The following is a 24,089-nucleotide window of genomic DNA, read 5'->3' on the forward strand; positions in this document are numbered from 1 at the left end:
GTATTTCTGGGGGTATGATCTATTAGGTTATCGTGGGAGGACAGACGGGCATGGAAGATCGATCGAACAAGTATGTGAAAAGAACAAAAGATCAAGAGTGTGACAACAATTGACAAGTCACCTTAGCCAGACAATTGCACAATTATCGTACAGGAGTATAGTATACCCCTGCAACACATGACAAAATGGTGGCACACAAAAATGTGGGCATATGTGTTTCTTTCTGCGTATGTGGTCGGTAGGGAAAACAGAAGCACGTCCGTCACAGCTTCTTTTGGGACTTCGGATAGATGTCACTGTATTAGCGACCCTTTTAACATATAAACTCGACAGGCAATGCATATGTATTAGATCGACTTTAAACCCTCAACTAATATAGGTTTCCTGGCCAATTTTTGGAAAATGTGCTGTTTGATTGGTAAAGTAAAAGTTCAGTTTGGCGTGGTTGTTGAAAACGACTTAAAACCTGGTTTTATTTTCGCAATACGAGCATTCGACTTCGTTTTGCATCCTTCAAGTAAATAATATGCATTACATTTCATCTAAGAGGCTACAAATAAGAGATTAGGATTTCGATTTGACGCATTCTTTGCCAGTTGTAACCAATGTACAATCTTATTCACCGAAAATCTGTCTTTTACCATAAACGGTCGGTATTGAGTATTCATTTTCATTTGCTTCATTCAAATTCACAAAATTTGCGTTCAATTTGATCAGATATATAGGCCTACAGGGTTACAGAAATCATGACACCACTTTGATAATGGACGTAATGGACGTGTGTTTGTTATCAAAATGTACATCAATTAAAGTCTATGATTCTTCTGTATATTCCCATTCAGCCATTTCAAGAAGGCCACGTGTGTATTTTATATGATTGCGGCAAAAACGTAGCACGAGAAGGAAAGGTTACCTCGGCGTCAGTGTTTTTATAGGATTTGTATAATAGTCGGTATGTTTTTAAAGACAACATGAATGGTCTATTTCAGCTATGAATATATGAACATTTAACCATTCAACTAAACACTCCTAAGAAAATACGAATTCCAATTCTGGACCAGGTATACCTTAAATAACATTTCGCGCGAAATCGCCTGAACATTTTGCGAAATAGATTGAGTTCAAATTAAGATGACTGCAGGATTGCAGAAGTACATTCGATTTCGCACAAAAATGAATGCCACCAGTGCAATATCCGACTGAATGCTACTTCACTGAAATAGAATTTTTTATTAGTTAAATAGAATTTTCACTCGAAACGAATGTTGCCATTACTAATTCATTTACACATTTTCCGAATTTGGCCAGGAAAACCTGTATCATTAAAAACCATTTTAATGAAATATTTAGCACTCATTTTGAGTATCGATCATTTATTAAACATTTAGTACCCAGATATTTATGCTAAATCTAAATAGGTCGATGCAGTTCCCGCCGTTACTCGGGTACTTGAGCTTAGAACTTGTTTTGCCTTACCTTGTGGTCGTTTGGATGCCTACTGAAGACCTCGACGCCGGGGTGGATCCACCTCAGAGTCGAGATCTCTAGTGGATATCCCAGCGCCCTCAATTATCGCGTGTCCAGAACCTGTGGGCATGAATTGATATGGTGGGCAGACGTACTTTTTAAGTTTTCCAAGAGAAACAGGTCAATCTGGTCGAGTACTGCTCATAGCCTGTGACCTTAGATTTTTTTTTTATTGAGAAAACGCAATTCAGGGAAAGAAAGTGGAATTTTACCACAAATTGATATTTAAGCTTGATTGAAAATTTTGCCGTTAACTTGTTAGGAATAAATATATTGTTTAGTCGGTCTTTTCTTTTCTTTTAAATTTCAAATCACCTGATGCCTTCTGATGTTGGGAAATTGTGGTGTTTCCGCCAATGATGATCAAATTTCCGTCTCCTTTCGCCTTGCAAACAAACGGAAAGTTGGATGACATTTCGTTTTGATCGAATCCGGAGAGAGGTATTCCAGTTACCTGCGTGCCTAGAAAAGGCAGGCAAATACAAATCAATTTCGTTGTATGCACCGCTTCATATATCGCATTGCTGCTTATTTTATCTTTCTTCTGTTCCAGATTTGGTGCATCTGGTTTCTTTGACTGTGTGCAATTGAAATTGTACAGCTTTCTTTCAGGATCATCAACGAGTTTGCTCTGCTCAGAGTAACGTCGACATGTAAATAGCCAAAATGTTCTTCCAGAAAAAATATTTACGCCACTGTTTCACGTTATTTCATCCGACCATAAGAAAAAAAAACCTTGCACAGGTATATATTCAGAGACCAAGATGGCTTCAACATTGAAAAGGAGCAACGGTTGTTGTCATAGTCACAAACACTTGTACATAAAAAAATGAAACGAGACAAATCAGGAAAAAAGTAAAAAGTAAGGCAAAACTGCTTACTAAACTGCTTTTGTAAAATTACACGCACAAGTGGCGTATCCAAGGGGGGCTGGCGGAAACTTGCCCCCTTACTTTTTTTCTTAAATAATAGAACCAAAACCCTAAAAAAAAAAAAAACACCAGGAATTATAAGCGAGGATGTCGGGACCACAAAGAAGGCTTTTAACATTTTTCTCATCAAACATCGTGTTGAATGTCCCCGAATCTGTATTCGCTTTTGAGTTCCCCCCACCTCCCCACACACCACTAGTTGGATAAGCCAATGCCGCGCAACCCTTCATTGGTTGGCGCGGGAGTTGTTGCACTTAGGCCTACATACCATTTTTAACGATGGACGTTTCAGATTCTTGTTCTCCATAGTCATTTTTTATGCTGGTGTCCGTAACTTGCTCGATACGATCGTTCTGAAGACTTCTCGCAATAACTTCAAGACAGGTATTTGATCGGAGACTATTTGTTGACACTGCGTATATGTCATCCAGGTAGGAACAAAATATACGAAAAACATAACATAAACACGTTACAGTTAAATAAAAATTGTTAGATAATAATAACCATTTATTCATGAAACCCAAACCCAATTTCAAAGTATTGTGACTTTGTGACGGAGGTAGCTTCAAACGTCCAAAAAAGCATCAAGAACATAATTAACGGGCTAGCAAGATCTTTACAACTTTCTGGAAAGTTGTCACTTACCACGAGAAATTCTTGACGTCTCATCCTGGCTTATCATCGAGTCTGTTGAAATAAAAAATGGTAAATTCATATTTGGGTAGCATGTAATGAAGTTTAAACGGGATATTCATAATACAAAAAAACTAGGATATACCTGTGTGTCCTCGACTATTTAGTACAAAGTCGTAAAAAAACAAATTCTTCAACAAATGAAATAAATTCTCCAAATTTTGTTGGTGATTTCTGGATGTTTGATTATATCTTCTCAAATATTCTTTTCTGGAAATTTGAACAAAGCCCACCTTTGAGACTGCAAGCATTGCATCTCAGAAAATGGGTTTTGGAAGTCCCATTGTGCAATGCTCTGTCTTTTACCAAATATAGGGACTAAGTCTTCAGTGCAGCCGTTTGCGGTCATGATTCTGAGCACTATTCATCTTGCATAATCACTAATGGTTTTGAATATTGTCCAGCAATGCTGCGTCCAAACAACCCGGCTACAACCTGCAATATCGCTAAAGTTCACAGATAAGTATTTTGCGCCTGTTATTTATAGTCGACGTCTTTTATTGCCGCCCGAAGCCAGGTGTAACATTCAGGCTGGCTACTCAGAATGGCATCCCAGTTTTGTTCATGAAGATGGAAAACCCATAACCATAAAAATCAAACAGATAGTAACACACCCCTTGCAGTAGTGAAATAAAATTTGCAAATGCGGTTAAATGGGAAGCAAAGTTTGCATTTGGAGATCCATTGAAACTACCTTTTAAAAGCAGTTAAGGGTAGGCCAGCATGACCACATCACATAAAAAACGGTTAAAGGGTGAATGCCAAACAGCATTACTCATGAAAAGGTTCTTTTGGGTGATATTGTTTTGCACTCAAACTGGTTGTTGTTGTAAGTCTGTTAGATTAATTGAATGTTTTAAGTGCATTGTAGCACCGCTTTTAAGTGTTAAAGGCAAGGCATGAAATTTTCAACATGTTTCGTAGGCCCGCGTTCGCATTTGCTACTTTCGTTACATTACACTACACAAAATCCTTGACAACATACATTTAATTCAACATCAAAACACCTTAATCGCATCGACATATCCTGTGTAATTTTACAGTATTTGGACATGGTTCCATAATATGCACTTTAACTCTTTTTTTTTAATTTGTTGACATTTATTTTGCATACAATCCATCTATAAATAACACTCGTGGCTTTTAACTGTGTGTAAACAGTTGTGTGTCACAAACATTGCACTTGTATGTAAACCATGTCGTTGAGCATTATATTCCGCACAGAGGTATATGTACTGTACTTTGCACTAAGTCCATAAATTTAACAGGCCACTGGATTTATTAGTAACCATATAACCAAACAGATGTTCTCATTTTATTTCGGCTTTTATCCGGTAATAAGGAACAGCACATTAACATGCCTTCAGTGGAGAGAACACTTGTCACGTTTGCACCTTTGGACGTCTAAAATGGGATCAAGTCACAACATAAAATGAACGGTTCGGCAAGCTCTTTAAAACTTTTTGCAAGTTATCACTCACCAGAAGAAGTTATTGACTCATCCTTGTTAATCTTCAAACCCATCGAAATAAATATAAAAATTATCCTTGTGCTGCAAAAATTTGGTTTTTGTTTTTTTGTCGAAATCAAATGCGAGTATGTGTTTGTTGAGGGATGTTTAAAGTGATGATGGATGGTGTTCAGCAAGAGAACAACGACGTTTATGAATTTCGAAAACATTGTTTATATTCAAATTAAGTTTACAAAAAAGTGGTTAATTGTTCAACGAAGTCTTTAGAGGGTAAAGTCTAACCTTTGATTAAATATGAGATACAAAAATGAAAAACTTCTTTCAAAATCAAAAACGCTCCAACTTTCAAATATGTCCAAAACTTTTGTATAGCATTTTGGCCCAGTGTACCTTGATATGTCTTTATGGGATTATAAATGCGACTTTACTATGTCTTACACTTTCCTAAATATCGGAGAGTGTTAGAGTTGTCCGGGGTATTTTCAATGCTATGATTGTTACCTTAAATGAGATGAAATGCGCCTTCTGGTGACACAGGTCTTCTCAGCAAGGAATGAACTTTCTGCAAACTTTTGCAGCGCTTATAAAATAGTAGCAAAAGTTGAAGGGTTGGCAAATTTGTATTCGCTCAGCACATTTTGTTAATTGCCAAACGCATTGAACCCCGTTTGTTGTTCTCTGAATTGCGCGGTCAAGTTGAAACACACCAAACATTGGACATTGAGCCATAAGTTTCCATCACATTCTTGGGGAACTAGCGTCAGAAATTAATAAAACAAGGACCTCAATCTCGATTTTTCCTATTAGCATTATTGATTAATGATATCCTTCCTGCCTACACAAGGTTTAGCACTTACGATCATCAAGCAAAGTAGATTCAGTAGGTAGACATTCAGCCCCTGTACATAACAAAGCAGAGAGCAAATAATTTAGGTATGTTTCATTAAGAGTGTGTTATTAATCCATAACTACAGATGTGTCCTATCAATCTTGCCAAATCTGATATGTAAATTTTCACCATTTATATCGGTAATGTGAAGAACACCAACAGTCTTAATTGCATATCGTGATACGAAGCTTTAGAATTTACCGTGTTGATTAGATAGCACTGGATCGCATTTAGATTAGCACCTGATCAAAAGAAAATGCGCATTCAGATGAAAACAGATCTTTACAGCAAGGAATGAACTTTCTGCAAGTTTTTGCAGCCCATATAAAATGGTAGCCAAGGTTTACGAGTTGAGGGTATGATTTTGAATGTCAATGTTCAACTTCTAAACAACTACGAATAAAAGGATTTTAAATGAATTACGGGTATTACAGTAACCAAGCGGAACAAAATGATAGGCATAAAAACACATTAAAGAACATGAAACTAAAATATGACTAGGCTATCTTTGTTCTTTACTTCTGCAAAGCCACAGGAATAAAAAAGATGGATTCTGCAAAAACTCCAGGGAAGAAATGGCCTAATTCTATAAATAAGTTTCTACTTGTGTATGACTTTTTCTCCAGTACATTTTTCTGCAGATTTGGACAACACTTTTGTGATTGCAAGCATTGCGTCGCAGAAAACGGTTTGGGGAATCCCCCATTGTGCAATACGCTGTCTTTCGCCAATTGATAAGGACTCCAGGACTACAATGCAGCTGTTTCCTGTCATTTTTTTCGGAGCAGCATATTGCATATTGCAATAATCAGACTACGTCCTCCAATATCGCTCAAGTACATCAGCTGCTTCCACATAAGCATTAATATCAATGTTGCACAAACCAACGGTTTCTAGCATGGTGAACCTTACGTGATGAAGCCAAACAAATACATATTGGCAATTTCTGCACTGTGAAACATTCACCGTTATTGCCACACACGTTAAATCGTGCACGTTGCACTTCCAATTGCTGAGTTCGCTTCAAACATACCAAACTGCATATTAAGCCCCACGTTTTTGATCGCCGTCATGGGGACGTAGTGCCAGAAAATAGCAATTTCATTGTTTCTACTAGCATTTTTAATGGTATCCTTCATATACTGACGATCATACAAAGTAGAGATAAACAGAGATAAAAAATTCAGGCAAGTTTAACTTAAGAACTAGGCCCCCTATCATATAAAACAATAAAAACAATAAATGTGTCCTGTTTGCAAAACTGCTGTAACTTTGGCACCATTGATACCCGTAATGTGGACAACAAAAATCCGATCTTAACTGCGTATTGCGATATAAGACTTAAGGATTTATATCATTAACCGTTTTGATTCGACAGCACTAAACAGTTTGCGTGACTTTGGCCTTCTGCTTTCACAAACTGCAAAACTTAAGTTCATCCCGTATAGTTGTTTGGCTTGGAAATAATTACTGATTTGGCCATTTTATAGTCAGTTTCCTTGCAACACAGGTCTGATGTTGCATATTATAAGGATGAAGCAATCAATTCCGCATGTTGAGAACAGGATTAAAAATATGTACCAGACGGTGCAATATGAAAGACTGGACTCGATTGGCAAGTGGAGAACAAATGGGGCCCATTTTACTTTCTAAACACAATAGAATAAAACGACATTTCTACCAGATTGTATTATTCATTTATTTTTAATGAGCTAACTACATAATTCAGCACATAAAGATATCAATTTTCAATGGAGAATGGTCGCTTTCTGGTCGGAACGGAATATTACACCACAACGGCAAAGCTAATCATAAACAATATTTTACGCATCATGGGACTGAGAACGCTGGATGGGTGTATCAGTGCTTGAACTTTGGAACAAAAACGGCCTGTGATTTTCAATACTACATATTCGCATTGGCCTCACAGGGTTATACAAAAATGGTACACAAAAAATCCGAAAGACATGGTAAAACGCTTGCATAGTCAAGTTGAGCACGATATGAAAATCCTTAATATTGTCTCGCCGCAAAGTCGGGTGTGGTGATGGTCTTTACTCGTACACTCACAAAATGAATGGTATCAAAGTAATTGGTAAGAAGAAATTGGTAAAATGTTATACAACTTTGTATAAATGTGGCCAAATGAAATACACTGTGCAGTTTTGACCATCTCCTACCAATATTTGAAGGTACATGTAGAAAATACTGTAGGTAAACGTGATCTGAGTTAGGAATTGTCGAGAACAGGACTAATCTAAAGCCCATTTTCAATTTGTAATCTAGAAATATATTAAGTCCCATACGACGCAATATGAAAGACCTCACTCGACAGGCCAACCAAAGCGAAATAAAGTAGGACTCGTTTAGGCCTACTATCGAAACATGATGGGTTATCGACATTTTTACAGGAGTGTATCATTCATTTTAGTTTTACTGAGCTTACTGCATTATTCACTTGAGAAAGATGTCTATTTCAGCGTGCTGCATGACTTTAACAATATTCACCTACCTTCGAGCCTCTTTCGCATGGGCGATGAACTGACACCTTTTTGTGATCTCGTAACATTTAAAATACCGTTGTTTCTTCGTAAGTTCATCTTGTTTCTTCGTGAGTTCATCTTGTTTCTTCGTAAGTTCATCTTGTTTCTTCGTGAGTTCATCTTGTTTCTTCGTAAGTTCATCTTGTTTCTTCGTGAGTTCATCTTGTTTCTTCGTAAGTTCATCTTGTTTCTTCGTGAGGTCATCTTGTTTCTTCGTAAGTTCATTTTGTTCATCAAACGAGTTTATACAATCTGCCAGCTGTGCAGAAGTGAATATCCGGTTCGTAAGTGACTGCGTCACAAAGGCGGGCGCGCAGTACATGTGCGGTGGGCGTGGATTAAACTGAAGTGACGTCACACTTACAACCGGATTGTAGCCAAAGAAACATCGAATGTGAAAAAGAATTTGATAATACTTTCTCTCTGATATTTTTTTTTTATTTGAGATAAATCAAATCAATAAAAAGTGTCCATAAATGCAGTAATTGTTTAACCTCAACAGGTTAAATATGGTGTTGCTTTTAGCTAAGAGCCGCTATTGTGTATAGGTGCTCGTAAATTTAATGGGCTCCAAATAACTTTTCGACCTGTTAAAACGCATGCGTAGTCCAGCGCCATACGGTGTACGTACTTAACTCCTACGAACAAATTGCATACAACAGTCGCAGGTGGTATACTGTAGGCCTACCTGCACAAGGGTCCTTTGCGCCATTTTGTCTGATATCTTCAGAAAAGCCACTTTTCCAGAAATTATTCAGGCACGTGCATCTTGGAGAGCACATTTTGTTACGGATTGTTGTTAAAAAAGTTTAACATGATTGACAGTTTTCATCAAAATGCCCAAGTGTAGCGTTACATTTAATTTAAATTGAGCTTGATAACTAAAAAACTCTGTTCTACTAATTATATTCTTTTTAATGGTTACATATTCTGACGATTTTCAACAAGGGCTATCATCTACATTATTCCTGTAATACAGATGTTTGGTGTTAATGATAAGAAACAAAACTGAGCCCTATACAAATATTCCAGGTAACGTCGATGAGGATCAATATCAACAGAACATATACAGAATTTCTTTCTTTGATTTATTTAAAAAGTAGACTTTCCAACGATATTCTGCACGTGATACATAAAACTCAGGTTAAATTAATTGTTATTCATTAATCACTAATACCAAAATAGTGGACTTTCAAAACCGTGCAGACGTATTTCATGCCGTGGGTCGTGCTCAGCCAGAAACGTCAAGGTAGAAACCTTTCATATATTTTGCAAATACATGTAACCTAAATGGTTCTATCAGATGATCTGCTACGCGTCAATAGCAAACATTGGCTAATCGAAAAAAAAAATCACAAATGTCCTCACTGCATATCTGACAGTTTACACTTCTCATAATCACATATCTTCTGTGCAGTTCCATCAAAAGTACTGAACAAAATAGCATTTGACATTGTTTTCTAAATGGTTTAAAAACAGAGCAAGAAGTTTAATAAACGCCAAGCTCCTTAATAAAGTGGTATTAAAAAGGCTTCAACTACTTCGACATCTAGGGTGTGGGAGGTAGATTGGCCACAGAGAAACAAGTATACAGTGAATTTATTTCCTGAAAATAAACGTGAGAGAAATAAGAGGCGATTTCATTTCAAAACTAACTGGGCCGATTTCGGAAAAACGTGAAGTCAAATTTAATACGTTGAGTTGATGACGTCATGGGGAGAAAGGCACAGCAGGCATGCATGAAGCACACACAAAGCTACGTGTAAGCTGGTGTCGATGTGGCCCCGCCCCAGAATGCCTTAAATGAGTTTTGATGACGTGTAGAAAATGTAAAATATTACACATTAATATCTAAGATGTATAAACCTAAAATCTTACTCTTATATGGTCAAAATAATTGTGAGATTTGGAGTACAAGACATTGAAGAGTTTACTTGCAATGAGGGAACAGACTTTTCATATAATAAGGCGATCAGCGTAGGATTCAGTATCAAGACCGGAATCTTGGACTGAATCGTGGGCTACATGTACCATGTTTCCATGTGCAGTTTAAGTAGGCCTATAGCGTGCGGGCTTGTTTATTGCCATGCCCACAATGTGTCGAAGGGAAAGAGATAAACACATATAGGATTCTTCTCGTGAAAGTGAGTAGCTTCAATTGCTGTGAAAGTAACCAATTACTCGTCGATGAATGAGGACGACGGCAAGCAACCAGGCAGTGTTACGCGGCGGGGCTGTGGTGATCCCAACGACAAACCTGCATGGCGGTGATCCAACAGCACAGCACCGTACATCGTACTGGCAAATGAAACAACACAAGCAGTCGGCGAGGTTTATGCGTCGCTTTTCTCAGTTCGGGGTGCTTTGCAGACATTGGATATTTTCGAAGCAGTCCTTGAAAGTCCTCGCCACAGTATTTTTCATTTGCAACAACCTGGAAGATTTAAAATCTACCCTTAAAAATGCACTGTCTGGGAACAATCGATTCAACACAGCTTTGCACTGAAACGTCAAGAACAAGTCTACGAGATTCCTGTCCGAAACTACCAACAGCGCAAGACCGGGGTATGTTTTGTCTTATGACAAAAGCACAACAAATCATGCATTTGAACGTGATGGATGGAAACATCAACATAGTATACAGGAACCGCGCAAAAACATTACATTTTGAGATAGCCTCTACAACGAAACTTGTGTGAAATACACACGCTTTTTACCGTGTATCACCATGACGTTTTGGCGTCACCAGCGTATCATCAATACATTTCTAAGCGTTTCTTAAACCGGCGAAAAAGGGACTCGCAGAATCCCATGTTTGGGGTAGTTTGTCAACCATAAACGGGAAAGTGAGCATTTTTTCGTGTTAAGTTTGAAAGATGGTCTTGTCCCGTATTAAGGTTATAATTGAGGAAAGAAGGTTTTCTTTTTCAGTACCACTTTAACAACGTGATATTCTCTGGAATGTTCATGCAAAGCTACTTACGTCTGGTGTAGATTTTCTTTGATAAGATTCCGTCCAGCAATAGTACCATTCAACTTAAAGTTCTTCAATTGGACAAGTCAATGCAAACTAAAGACACACGATAAAAATCATGCAAAGCTACATTTATTTCGTACCAACATTTTACAATTTCTACCGTTGACTCCTAAAAAGTGAAAACGCCTAAAGGTAAGACAGACCTAAAGATATCTCTCTGAGAGTCTGAAAACTTCAAACCTATACCAACTTCAGTGACGCCCAATGCCTTTTTTATACAAAGTGCTTCATTTTGGTTCTTAAAAATAACAAAAAGTAGCAAGCATTCCATATCTCTTTTACGTACAAACCACCTGTTTCTGTCAATATTTTAAATTCACGAATTCCCCTCTTAGCCTCTTCTCTACAAGCCATATTCTCTCTTACTTTTAAGCCAAGCTGAAGTACACTATTTCTAATCTTCAAAGATCTGTTCATAACGATTATATCACCCTTTTTCAGTTTTCCACGTTTTAGGTTTTTCTTTAACACTGTCAGTAAATCAGTTTTGTCACTACTGTGTTTAGCTGACAACGATCCGGTATATACATCCGAAGCATAAAGAACTGATCCACTAGGATCTACACACAATAACGCCTTCGATGAATTTGACTTTCTGTTACAGCCAGTAGTTATATTTATTTCGTTCACTACAGCAAATGTATTCGGGAACTTTTTCCTAAACCTCTCAGGTATGCGTCCAGAAACAGAATCTCTGCTTGACCATTCAACGTATTTTGGAACTTTGGACATAAATTGGAGCCAGTTATGAAATATTTGTTTGCAGTCTTGCTCGTCTATTTCAAACCAATTGGCCAAGAATTCAAAGTCAGAATTATGTTTTACTTTAATTAACCCTATCAACAAATGATCTTGAAACGAAAAACGTGACTCCGTTTTACCTGCTTCCCATTCCTGAAATATTTCACAAGCTTCAAACTTCTCTACAAGAAAATGAAACTCCTTCTCAGTAAAAGAAGTAAAATACATGAAGCGCTCTGGACTAATTAAACGTTTCAAACTGATCTGTTTCCCGTTGCTAGCATTCCATTTTAATGTCTTGGGCTCTGCAGACAGGTCCACCCGATCAGCTGTTGAAATAAGAAAGTCCGGAAAGTCAAGAGTATTTCTTAGATATTTTACTTGTAATCGTCCAAAAAGAAACTGAAGAAACTTTTACTGAAATGCAAACTTGGTTGAAAGATGGTTGAGGGAGTGAACACCAGGCAGTAAAATCATCTTTCTGGCAAAATGTCGTTTCGAATAAACTAAAAGAAGGGCATCTACAGACGCATAAAATGTCCATTAGATGTGCACGCAAGTATACTTGACTTAAATGGGAATCTTTCGTGAAGTTGTCTTGTTTTTATGCTTTGGATATGGAGGCTGCGCGTCGTTACTTGCTTCGCGCCTTTTTGTATCCACTTTTTACTGTGAGTTCAGAAATACCGTCTTGACGAATCTACCAGCCATTTGTACACTTACATCGTTCACACCTCTATGAGAATGAACGAGACTACAAGTCTGGTTACTTTGATTGGTTGAAATTCCGTACACATTATGCAATACGCATTACGTACACAATACGCAATTATGAATAACTGCATATCATTGACGGGGGGCTGATTGGCTAACCCGTCAAGTCAGACTTACCAACTAGTGAAAAATGAGCACAGCTTTATAAGAAGTTATGCGAGCAGCGGAGCGCAACGCGTTTCCCTATTACACCACAGCCTGGGAATTTTTTTTTTAAAAATGACGCACTTGCGACTGGAGACGAAGTGGAGTCTAATTTGAAGTGGAGGCACGTGATGTGACTGTTGAATTGGTTACTGTTTGTTGCCCGTAAAGTGATGTCACAAAATCATATGGACAACACACACTGCACGCTCGCTCGGGCAAACACTGCATACAGTTAAACTTCCTTCCTGCCGGTTTACATAAAGCAAAAATGAATATTTCCTACGCTGGGATGTAAAAAGGAAATGCTCGAGGGTGACAACCGTTTACTGTACATGTACGTAATGTTAAAGGGTTGCTGGTGGGGAAGATTCATGGAGTTCTATAATTATATAACCTAGCGTGCGTACTCGTCGCATGACCTGAAGCAACGACCGTCATTGTCACCATGGAAAAATCACTATGCCAGGCGCACACGTGTGCGCGGTGTTCGTATTGCTGAGTAGGCTTGCGTTTGATACGTAGGAAACAAGTCACAGAAGCACATTCTGGTCACTGCAAAACATGTTTAAATGCACGTGGTTATATCACTTCCAGGCACTTTTAGGTTACTTCCGCCCACAATGGATACGTGCCCATGTCGGCAAACGAGTCCTGTGTACGTAGAAATATGGAAGGGCTGCGTAGCACTGGGATTAGAATAGTGACACAAGAATGTAATATAAAAATCAGTGCTCTGGAATATGTGATTGCCGAGCTTTTGGTAACTGAGTACCTTGCTGTTCGGCAATCACATATTCCAGAGCACGTATTTATATTACATTCTTGTCAATGTACTGCTTATTTAGAATATGGAGCGCGCACTGCAATTTTTTTTAAAGAGCTCCTTGTTGGAAGAGTGTTGTAAATTCGACTTGTTTCACGTCTACCACGCAAGCGATGACTTGTTTTGCGTCTAGCACGCAAGCGATGACCTGACACACGAGCGCCGTATGCATCGTTACATTGCGTTACAATCGCGGAGCTGCATTCGACTGAATGCGAGAACATATCCCAGACGCCGAATTCTGACGCAATTTAACAAGCATGACTTAGCAACGTTGATCTAGCATCAAAGTTCGATTGCTCGGTTTCGCAATTTGCCCGGTTTCGAACAGTTGAGTAAATGAACTTTGTTTTCAGAAAGATGGAATCGTAGAGGACTTTGTTTGCATTTCGGTCAGATAGTTCACTTATGCATTACGGAAATATAATTTCACTTACGGAACAACCACAGCAAATCACGAAGTACGGCAACGGCTTTTTCACCTTTCGCGACTAGCTGCGTGTGCACGTTTTGCGTGGTGTTACACGTTTGTGGCTCTTTGAAGCGATCATTGCGGTGATATTTATCAAACCAATGACCTTTTTGTAATCGTAATTATTTGTAATCCAGCCATACAAAATACGATATGCGTGTACTCCTTTCAAATTCGTATCTTTTAGATGCAAAGTAGCTGGACGATTTTTGCCTAGTTTCGGAAATAGAGTTTTCATACCTCCAACCCCACGCAAATTGTTGCATCACACGCACGCAATCGTCCGTGTCGGAAAAACATGCCTTGCCTTTACAAATGGCACTATTATTTTGCGGAACTGGCGAACGTTTGTGAAACTGAGCAAAGGATCTACCTCTGAAAAAAAACGCTCCTTAATTAAAGAGCAACCCCAACGGTGGAGGAAAATAGGAAATCTGGCCGTAGTATGTTTACTTGGACCCTATTATAGGCATTTATGCCACATAAACCCAGGTTCAGCAATAAATTAGGTTTTAAAAACTCACTTTTTAGACCCGTTTCTGCCGAGCGCCATGGCCGCGGACGTATATGAAAAATGGACTTGCAATGCCTTTTAATGATATTGAAGAACAACCAGCGGCCATTTACCTAGCCGAAGACAAATGTGCAGGTTGGCTCGCTTGCCATTGTAGGCCTGCCTCTTGACGCCAGGGAGAACAAAGGTGGGCACTGCCGAGCAGGCTTTGTATTTGGCTCGGTAAAATGGCCGCTAGTGGACTCAATGATCTCTATAACTTATAAGCTGATGAAGGGCATTGCTAGATTTACTTATATACGTCTGGGCCCATGGCTAGCTTTTGTGAAAGGAGCGTGTTGTTATCGCTTTAGTTACATATCATGAATACGGCATTTCCAATATTTTGTCGACGTAGCACAGTGGAAACGGTTCTCCGGCTGGTGCAAGTACGCACAGAGCCGGCGCGGTCATGTCTATGCACAGAATTACACGTAGTAGGGCAACACGTGTAGTTACAGTTGCATGTATACAAGCACACTGTCCGAAGTCTGAGGTGCAGAGCCTTACCGCTTAGAACCCATCGGGCCACCGGAGCGCCAACGGGATCCCGATCGGGCTGACGATTGGGCCACCGGTGATGAATGAGGCGGTGAAGGAGACCAAGATCATTTGATAAATACGGGTTTCTAAGTTCAGAATGAAGATCATAAGTTTTCAATGCTTTTTATGTTGTTATTTTATTCCGAAAAAAGTGTCAGACTAGGCTGGCAGCTCAGGCGTGCAGGCCTTTCTACGAAAACATATCCACGAAACCAGGTCCTGCGGTGTCATGACTTTTTTGCTTCCACTGTGGTACGTGATCAAAAAAAGCGTTTCTGCGTGGCGCCACTAACGGTACAAACGTGGAAGGTTTGAAAAACCAGCAGAATTGGTCCATATGTTTGTCGCATTATTACTATTTATTCAGAAGCCAGTGTGCCACTTTACATATATACTTTATTACTTAGTAACATGTGAGTATATTATAACGTATTCCTCATATTTTTCCCACCACTGTTGGGGTTGCTCTTTAATTAACATTTCTGTTCCAAATAACTTCTCAAAGTAGTTCAGTGTCTTGGGTAACAAAACAGGACGCTGTTTGGAATACTTCTGTATATAATCAGTAATATCTTTTGATCATGTCTGAGCATCAGTCCATGCTCGCTGAATTCCTACCTATCGGTTGTTGGGATCCCTACCGTGGACCTCCACCCTGGGGTGGCCTTGGACCTCCCTCAGAATAGAAATCTGCAGTGGATATCCTAGCCACCTCAGCTGACACCTTTGAAGAACCTGCAGAAAACAAAGACAATGCACCCACGATATCAAATACAAGCAACTTCCGTCAATTATGCAAATTGAGGCAACTGCAAAAGGGGTCCTAATGTCCAAACCCCCACTTAAAGGAAAAAAAAGGAACAAGGCTAGTTGTGTATTCCTTCCCCTCTCAAATAGAGAGATAGGCCTACATTTTAATTTCCTTAACATAGCGCACTCAGGCGATGAAGTTTCTCTGACACACCTTCTGTGCAACTTCACGCTTTTTTGATGGGTGAAGACATTATTTGGGGCTTACTTGTGTTGAAAATGAGGTTTTTTTAACACAATTGCAATTACTTGTGTTTTTCCATACAGTACAGAGCGCCATTGATGTGTCGAACCAGGCAAGACGGCGCTGACTTAATTTCTGTTCCAATTGTGAACTCAAAATTAGCTCACTTAAAAGATTTAAGAGAGAGGGTTGCCTGTTGCTTTATACACTCATGTAATGGTGAACCACCAAAGAAACAAATTATAACAGCACAAAGTAATCAATGCAACTTTTAGGGTTTGTCCCTGAAATGACACCATTGTTTTCCCCATAAATATGAAAATATGCATCAGCAATAAAAACCAAAAGGGCACCAAAATACCTTAAGATAGCAAAGAAAAGTGAAAAATTAGGTTAACTGAAGCGCAACGGCTCTTAAGAAGTTAAAAAGCCTACATCGGATGAAGCCTTTAATTTAGATCTCATTTATGTAATAATCTGACCTGATGGCAGTTCCTGTTTATAAACGTTGGTAGTTCCACCATTGATAATCACGTTCCCGTCGCCTTTTGTATTGTTAACGGTGGTAACGTGGGTTCTCAACTCGTTTCGCAATTGGTTGACCACCTCGATGAGAACATTTACAGGCTGCTGCATGAGCAGCCCGCCTAAATAGGCAAAACAAGAAATAAAAAATGATAAACGTTTGTTGGATCAAGTCCAAGATCTAGTTCGGACAGGCCACTTCAGTATCTAACACTTCTCAGATGGGTTCCATGTTTAAATTAGTTTATTCAAGATTGCTTGGCTCACTGTTTTTGTTGCTGCTGAATGCATAGGTGTATCACCGGGATAAGCAGCCAATAGCGGTTGCTAAAATTGTGTGGCATTAATGTTGGAGAGCTGCGTTTCAGGTGTTAACATGGTGTTCAAATCTGACCTCCAAGCTGTCTTTGCTTAGGTTGCTTTACAGATACATAAAATCTGTCACGAAGCATTTTAGATGACAAATTAGGGCCAGAACCATCTACCCCCAAAAAGCTAATAATTTTCATGTTGTTAGAATTGGTATTCAGATTTAAGCCAATGACTTTGCTACATGTGATTCGAATTTTTGATTGTTGGCGTCATCATGACAAAACTATGACGTGCTTGATCACAGAAGCACATCCATATCAACAAAACAAGGAAAAAAGTCTTTTTAGGTCTCCACATACCTTCCGGTAATCTTTCCTCGGGTGGGCACCCGAGTTGACGAAGCGACATATCATTTTCTCTATCGTCATCGTCGATACCGGTGTCTGAACCTTGCTCATTATTTCATCCGGGCGGGATCAAAGAAACAGAAAGGGATAATATCTTGTAAATATATAATGAAAATCTCGAACAATGAAAGATTTTATGGGGATGCAAAAACATACATTCAAAAGTCATCTTGCGTGCCAAAAATATGAACTACTAAAACAGTTATGTTTTTATGTATATGTTTTTATATTAAATTAAACTCTTAACATAAAAGCTTTTGCAATTTATATCATCAACCGTGTTGATTAGCTAAACATCACCTGACAGTTTACCTGACTTTTTGCTTTCTACTTTCACAAACCGAAAAAAATAAGTTAATCCTCTATAGCTGCTTGGCTTCTATGGGAAGCAATTCGGACATTTTTATAACCACTTCGCTTGCAATGCTTGATGTCGCCTAACGATGGAGCAATCGAATGTGCATGTCGAGAACAGCATTAATTAATTTAATTTAAAGTCCATTTTAAATTTGATCCCAAAATATGAAATATGAAAGACTGGACTCGACCGGCCAACCAAATGGAGAAAAAAAAGACCCCATTTATGTTCGAACAGGATGAAATAAAACGACATTTGTACCAGATTTTATTATTCATTCATTTGATTTATTTTCTACTGAGTTTACTGCAGTGTACAATATATATAGATGCCAATTTCAACGCACTGCCTGATTAAAACAATATTCACCTACTTTGTGAACCACCAACTGCTTGCGAGCTTGTAACATCAAAACTGCCCCTGTTTCTTCTTAGTTTTTAAGTTCATGTTTTGTTCTTTTTGAAACACATTAGTGAATATCACTATTGCGGTATTGCTTTTATTCAATCTGCAAGCCGTGCCCAAGTGAACACTGTCCCCTGATATATTTTCAGTTGCGTGTCACGTGACGTCATACTTATGTAGGGAGGTACAAAGTGGTGGAATGGGGAATACAATTTTGTGATTTTGTAATTAACCATTTTAGGATATTCCGTATATTATACTTGCCTTGATTTTTGTCGAACAAAATTGTATACATATTGCTCATTTATACTATTGCAATGCTATCTCTGCCGGAGTTAACCAAAACACTCACTGGAGGTCACACACAACAAACGAACTTCAACTTATTTGAATTTTGTACATGTAGTTCGGATGTTATTTTATTAAAATTTTGCCGTCTAAAATTTCTGTAGTCAAATAGCCAAACCCTGTTCTCTTAGTTGAATTGTTTATCAGACATGTATTGTATTCGTTAAATATATCTCTCTTTGACGGCGTGGGCTGCACGGTAGCGCCTGCCCAATTTCCACAGGTAACCGTTTCAATTCTCTTTGCTGTAATTTGCATTGCTTTATTTTGCCACTTAATGGAATATTTGTAAACGTTTATTCCCCTCATTTTATACGCTTGTGATTATGGACCAGTTTGATGGCAGATTAGAGGAAATGAATGAATCTTTAAAAGGAGATATTTGGAAGTTAATTTAGAGAGTAATGCGGTGGAAGGCTGGAGGGTTTTGTGGCCCATGTATCGGTAGCATACATACATGTACATGTGGTGTGGCCGCGTGCAGTCTGACTGCACGGGCGAAGGAATAGTGAAAGATAAATTGTGTTTTACACTGGTCTTAATAGGATGATTGAAGGAAGGTGGCAATTGCATTTTGAATTCAAAAACGTTTGGGCAGACTCATACAGTATTGTTTATCTTCAAATGTTCGTGGAGGTTGTCAAAACTGCACTCCGACACAACTTTCTTCATATTTCCGTCTTGAAGCTTTTGAGTTGACGTACACACGTCCACCATGAATCCCCAAACATGGTGATAAGCACCCATTGTGCCACTTACATTAACACAACAAATTATATCTTTTACGTAATATTTTGTTAACTTTACAGAACCAGTTTGACCGTACATAACTTGTGGAAATTCATTACTAAATAACATTTAAACAAGTTAGTTTCAAATTACAGAATAGTTGTGTATTTCATTTGGCCACATTTAAATAAAATGGTGTCAAAGTAATATAATTTTACCAATTTCTTCTTACCAATTATTTTGTTAACATATATTGTGTGAGTGTACAAGAAAAGTACATGCACCATATAAGACTTTGCAGCAAAACATATTAGGATTTTCATATCGCACTCAACTATGCGCTTTATCATGTTTTTGGGGCCTTTAAGGTATCATGTACATGCATACCTTTTGCGCATATCCCTGTGTGGCCAAACCAAATATGTAGTTTGGAAATTCAAAGACCGTTTTGTTCCAAAGTTCAAGTATACAGATACCCCATCGAGCGTTCTCAGTCACATACATTTTGTCGATGATTAACCATGCAGTTGTGTGATATTCCGTTCAGAACAGAAAGCGACCATTCTCACGAAACCATATTGTGAATTATTTTCTAATATAAAAACAAGTTGGTCAAACAGACATTTTAAGCCAATTATATTTTCAGCACCTGTACAACAGTGGCTGTTAATTGCAACACCAGATTTAACTTGTTGAAGTAAATACTCATTGTAGGCCTACATATAGGCGCTGTTTATTGTCTGAAACCGTGCAGCTGAAGGTTATAACAAACTTGGTCATTTGCAAGTAAGCCAAAACAATTAGAGAGGGACAGAGAGGCGGAGAGAGGGGGGAGGGGAGGAGGGGAGGGGGGGAGAGAGCACGTTCAGTTTCACGTTCATACATTGAACAGTAGTCCGAGTTGTGTGTTGTAAGTGCGGAGGGGGCTGGCGGTCTTCCAACAGGGGGGTGGAGTTCCTGCCTGGAGGGAAGATTCCACTCCAGGGCTCTTGGAAGGAGGCACACAGGTTCGGGGCGGAACAGAGAGTAGGGGGGGATTGGTGGGTTGGTGGAACTCCCAGAAACTCACGGCTTTCACTGCTAAACTGTGCTTCTTCTGATTTATTGTTTGGGGTCAGAGACCCGGCCTGTGGAAATTGGGCAGGCACTCATTAGTTTTAAGCTACATCCGATTATATTCATGACCTACAATTTGTACAAAATTAGGAAGAACTGAAGATAAACATGGTCTGGTACAACCTAAAGTATGACTACAGTGTGTTTATGCAGGCACAGAGTCTATATTGGGCATCAAGGGAGAAACACAAGTATCCAGGCCAACCCCGCCTGCTGGTTGACCAAAACTCACACACCCTATCATTCATCACATCCACTCAAATGTCCCTAAATGCACAAAATATAGTCCAAAACCTACAGAGACATCCTGGTTCAACAGAAAGAAAAATAGTTTAGAATCCTCATTAAACAGTTCCCCATTTCCGGTTGAATTATTCCTCACTGCAAAAAACCTTAAATAGACATGGCTCGCGAACTGCATGAATTACAACATTATATATACTTCCTTTATAGTACGATCTATCGTGTAATGCATATTTATTGAAACCATTTTGGGCTTCTGAGTTTATGGTTCCTGTGTCTTTGAGCTTTTTCCATATAATTCACTTGAAAGAAAAAAACATTAATTGTTCTTGCTTGCAAAGGGGATAAGATAATGAATGAACTGCTTGGTAAGGTCTGAGAATATTTCTGAACAGTTTTGCGTATTATGAGAACCTCTACCCACGGCTCATTCGGGTAAACCTAACATAAAAAATGTCCATTCTTGAAAGATTGGCTAACGTACACGTAAAGTGCACCTCGCATATGGATTTCATTTCATATCGCAATTTGACGCTTTCCTTAATTTTAAAGTACACTATGGCATAGAAATAGACGACAAAATGTATTTAGTACCAGAGTAAATATATTAACTTCACACGAAGTAATATCTCTCCTCTCTTTATACAGTCATATCAGTGAAATGATTTCGGTGTTCTAAACTCTTGCTTTACTTTTCCTTTGTCTTTACGCTTAGTTTGTGTACATTTCAGATTTAACACTCATTCCTTTTGCCTGTTAAAAAAGCCAAGTATTGCCCAACATGTGCACAAGCCTAAGTGCTCCCTCGGAATTTCACCTGACACTAAGTACTGTTCCAAAGGGAATACGATAGTGAACTGGTGAGTAGGGTCTTGAAATATTTATCAAACCGTTTCGCTTAACGTCTGAACCTCTACACAATGCTCCTCCGTGCAAATCTATGAAAAGGAAAACGGTCAATTCTTGCAAGTGTACGTGGTAGACTTCCACCTCGTGCATGGATTCCATGGGTTTGGTTTTTGTTTGTTTTTGTTTTTTTTTTCAGCTTGTAAATTGTTGCTTAGTAGAAATGATACAAAGGTTCAGTCAATTCTTGGAAGAACGTTTGGCTAATGTACAAAGATAGCATGGATTCCAATTTGAAAACGCAATTACAACTTTCCTCAAATTACCATAAAACAAAGACAGGGACGTAGTGGCCGGATGGGGGTGTTGCACTGCCCCCAATAGTTAATTCCAGTCGCAAATAGAGCTTAGGTCTGAAAATGAATCCAACATCATTACATAAACGATACACTTTGGCCGTCTGCATTTCCCCTGAAGCATGAAAATGTAGCGTACCACGGGTTCTCGTTCTGCACGACAAAGGGCCTATTTCTCTTGTTTGTTTTTTTTTGTATTTTTATGTTGTTTTTCATAACAATTCTTTACAACAATTCCGAAAAAAATCTCATCAATTACTTGCACGCGTATATAGGCGCACATACATTTATCTACACTGAAAATGGTAGCGTAGGGCGCACGTCTGGCACGCCAACGTGTCTTGGTCAAGCTAGATGCCGCTTTTCAATCATTACAGCTCTTTCTTCTTGTAATTCGTCTTGACAAGAAATACCAATACTATAAGCTTTCTAACCATACACCGTAATACTTTTCTGAGTGGGGAAATTTACATACCGCGGAGAAAACCCACGTTGTGCAGCAAGGGAAAGACGTCCATTGTAGGGTTTAATGGAGAATCCAACGTAGCATTGCTAATTGAACCTTTGCTTTGTGGTCTTTTTGAGGATGGCAAAGTTTCGTCCACCTGGCATAAGGTTTTTATCAGAATATTCCGTAGGGTTTACTCATTATTTTAGCGTGAGAACAAAAAGATTAGCTACGTTAGGGACTTCTGGACTTACATATGTTTAAAGCCCCCAAGAGCGGTCAACGTCAAGAAAAAAAATGAGATTCGCCGCGCACAATGCGACCTTCGCTCAGTGTGGTGTCTACGTTCAAGTCAAATTTGACGGACTCAGTTTGGATTTTAACAATACTACAAGTTTTGAATCATGTTAAAACGACAAAGTGTCGTTTAATTCATCCACGACTCCTGAAAACTTAGAAGCGAAGAGGCCACTCTATTCTCATGAAAACGACTTGTCTTCATTGCCCCGGTACCTAACCCGTGCAAGGCGCGAACTCTCAGTATGCTATCACCATTTTGCTATCATTACATCCATACAGACAGTGGATGAAAAGAGGCCAGCAAAAATCATTTCAAACTCATTCCCACTTCTACGCGTAAATTTAGGATTATATTTCAATAAAGGACAAAATTCTCACTTGAAACCCGCGAAGGTTTCTTCTAGATATTTATTGTCATGTTTTCTTGTTTTATATGTAGCTCTTTTATAGCCATGAGTCCAAAGAGCGTATCGCAACGTATGTCTCCACCAGAAATTTCCGCGTACAAACTCGATATTAAATGAAACACATTTAGCCTATTTTGTGCTGACATCCTGCTGTATCATCCATATGTCAGAGGTACTTTAACATGAAAACGAATGCAGGCTGTAAATGACCTACCTTCTTTGTGTATTTTCTTTCTTTTGGAAGGGGGTACATATACCGTTTCTCGTTTCTCGTCCATGGTTACATATATACGACAGTTGATTATGTGCATCTGCACACAAAACTGGTGTGCATGTGAATATTGTTCTCTGGATTATGATAACGCATGCCCTCTGACATGAATCTAGCTGGTCCCGGACGTTGGTTCGTTACCCATACTCTGTTAATTGCCAGTGACAATTTCTGCAAGGAAAGGATTATTCTACCACAACGTCAATATACCATAGTTCACTCACCACGTGACACATAACATTTGTTGGGCGTTTCCTCGAACAAACTTCGGAATATGACCACCCACACATCGATCAACGTCATATTTCAGTTTCCAACTCATGCATGCAGTAAGCGGTTAGTACACACACAGTTTACAGCCACGTTCATAAAAGACGTGTTTTGGGCCTATACACTACTGTCCCAAACTAATGCATGCATGCATTTATCAACTTGAATACCCGCGTCTGGTAGCCTACATTCACCCTAGAGTTTCAGCAGTGCAGTGTTGATATTCAAGGAACAAGAAAGGAAGTTCACCTAGGACTGCACACAGCCCCAAATGATTATCCCCTACGCCTGATTCAACTTAAAACGACAAATTGTGCTTTTTACGGATCAATAGTCGATACAAAACAAAACAAACAAACAACAAACAACTAAATATTGTTAAATTCTGCACATTACTTGTACGTTGATTTGTTTTTAACATTTTTGTAATGTGGCCGACTCCTTAAAATTGGTTACTGGAAAGTCCCGCATTTCGCAATACGTTTGGGGATTTACCGAAGCTTGGGTGAATTCCACCCGAAATCGATGATTACCGTACTGCGCGCGAGCTCATTGATTTTTGTGATCCCACGGGGTTTTTAAAATAAGACGTGCCATAATCAGGAGGGA

General features: G+C 38.9%; 2 protein-coding genes across 7 annotated transcripts in view; both read right to left on the bottom strand.

Annotated features, from left to right (window-relative positions):
• LOC110974933 (uncharacterized) overlaps positions 1 to 8,364 on the bottom strand; it is a 14,020-nt gene extending 5,656 nt beyond the window's left edge. The window contains exons 1-6 of one of the 4 annotated variants that reach the window (XM_087130187.1): positions 8,025 to 8,360; positions 5,481 to 5,522; positions 3,105 to 3,146; positions 2,728 to 2,871; positions 1,843 to 1,989; positions 1,477 to 1,587 (exon numbers count right to left, since the gene is read on the bottom strand). In XM_087130187.1, coding sequence (XP_086986313.1) covers positions 1,496 to 1,587; positions 1,843 to 1,989; positions 2,728 to 2,871; positions 3,105 to 3,146; positions 5,481 to 5,522; positions 8,025 to 8,289 — 732 coding nt within the window. In that variant the 5' untranslated portion in view covers positions 8,290 to 8,360 and the 3' untranslated portion in view covers positions 1,477 to 1,495. Of the gene's footprint in view, positions 1 to 1,476; positions 1,588 to 1,842; positions 1,990 to 2,727; positions 2,872 to 3,104; positions 3,147 to 5,480; positions 5,523 to 8,024 lie in introns of all 4 variants that reach the window. The other 3 variants (XM_087130186.1, XM_087130189.1, XM_087130188.1) reach the window with 3 other exon arrangements.
• A 2,775-nt stretch (positions 8,365 to 11,139) lies between these two features.
• LOC147795881 (uncharacterized) lies at positions 11,140 to 23,798 on the bottom strand. Of its 3 annotated transcripts, none has more exons than XM_022226915.2 (5): positions 23,435 to 23,798; positions 17,336 to 17,425; positions 16,622 to 16,786; positions 15,764 to 15,880; positions 11,140 to 12,162 (listed from the first exon to the last, which is right to left on the bottom strand). In XM_022226915.2, exons 1-4 carry the CDS (start codon positions 23,511 to 23,513, stop codon positions 15,783 to 15,785), a joined length of 432 nt encoding a protein of 143 aa, XP_022082607.1. In that variant the 5' UTR covers positions 23,514 to 23,798; the 3' UTR covers positions 11,140 to 12,162; positions 15,764 to 15,782. The 3 variants fall into 3 exon arrangements, with proteins under 3 accessions (XP_022082607.1, XP_086986316.1, XP_022082606.1); XM_087130190.1 differs by lacking the exon at positions 23,435 to 23,798 and adding an exon at positions 23,154 to 23,370 and having other exon boundaries at positions 15,787 to 15,880; XM_022226914.2 differs by lacking the exon at positions 23,435 to 23,798 and adding an exon at positions 23,154 to 23,347.
• Between the last annotated feature and the right edge of the window lie 291 nt (positions 23,799 to 24,089).

Source organism: Acanthaster planci, linkage group LG20, assembly GCF_054643075.1.
Source record: "Acanthaster planci isolate LZ-2023a linkage group LG20, COTS_SCS, whole genome shotgun sequence".
Classification (NCBI taxonomy): domain Eukaryota; kingdom Metazoa; phylum Echinodermata; class Asteroidea; order Valvatida; family Acanthasteridae; genus Acanthaster; species Acanthaster planci.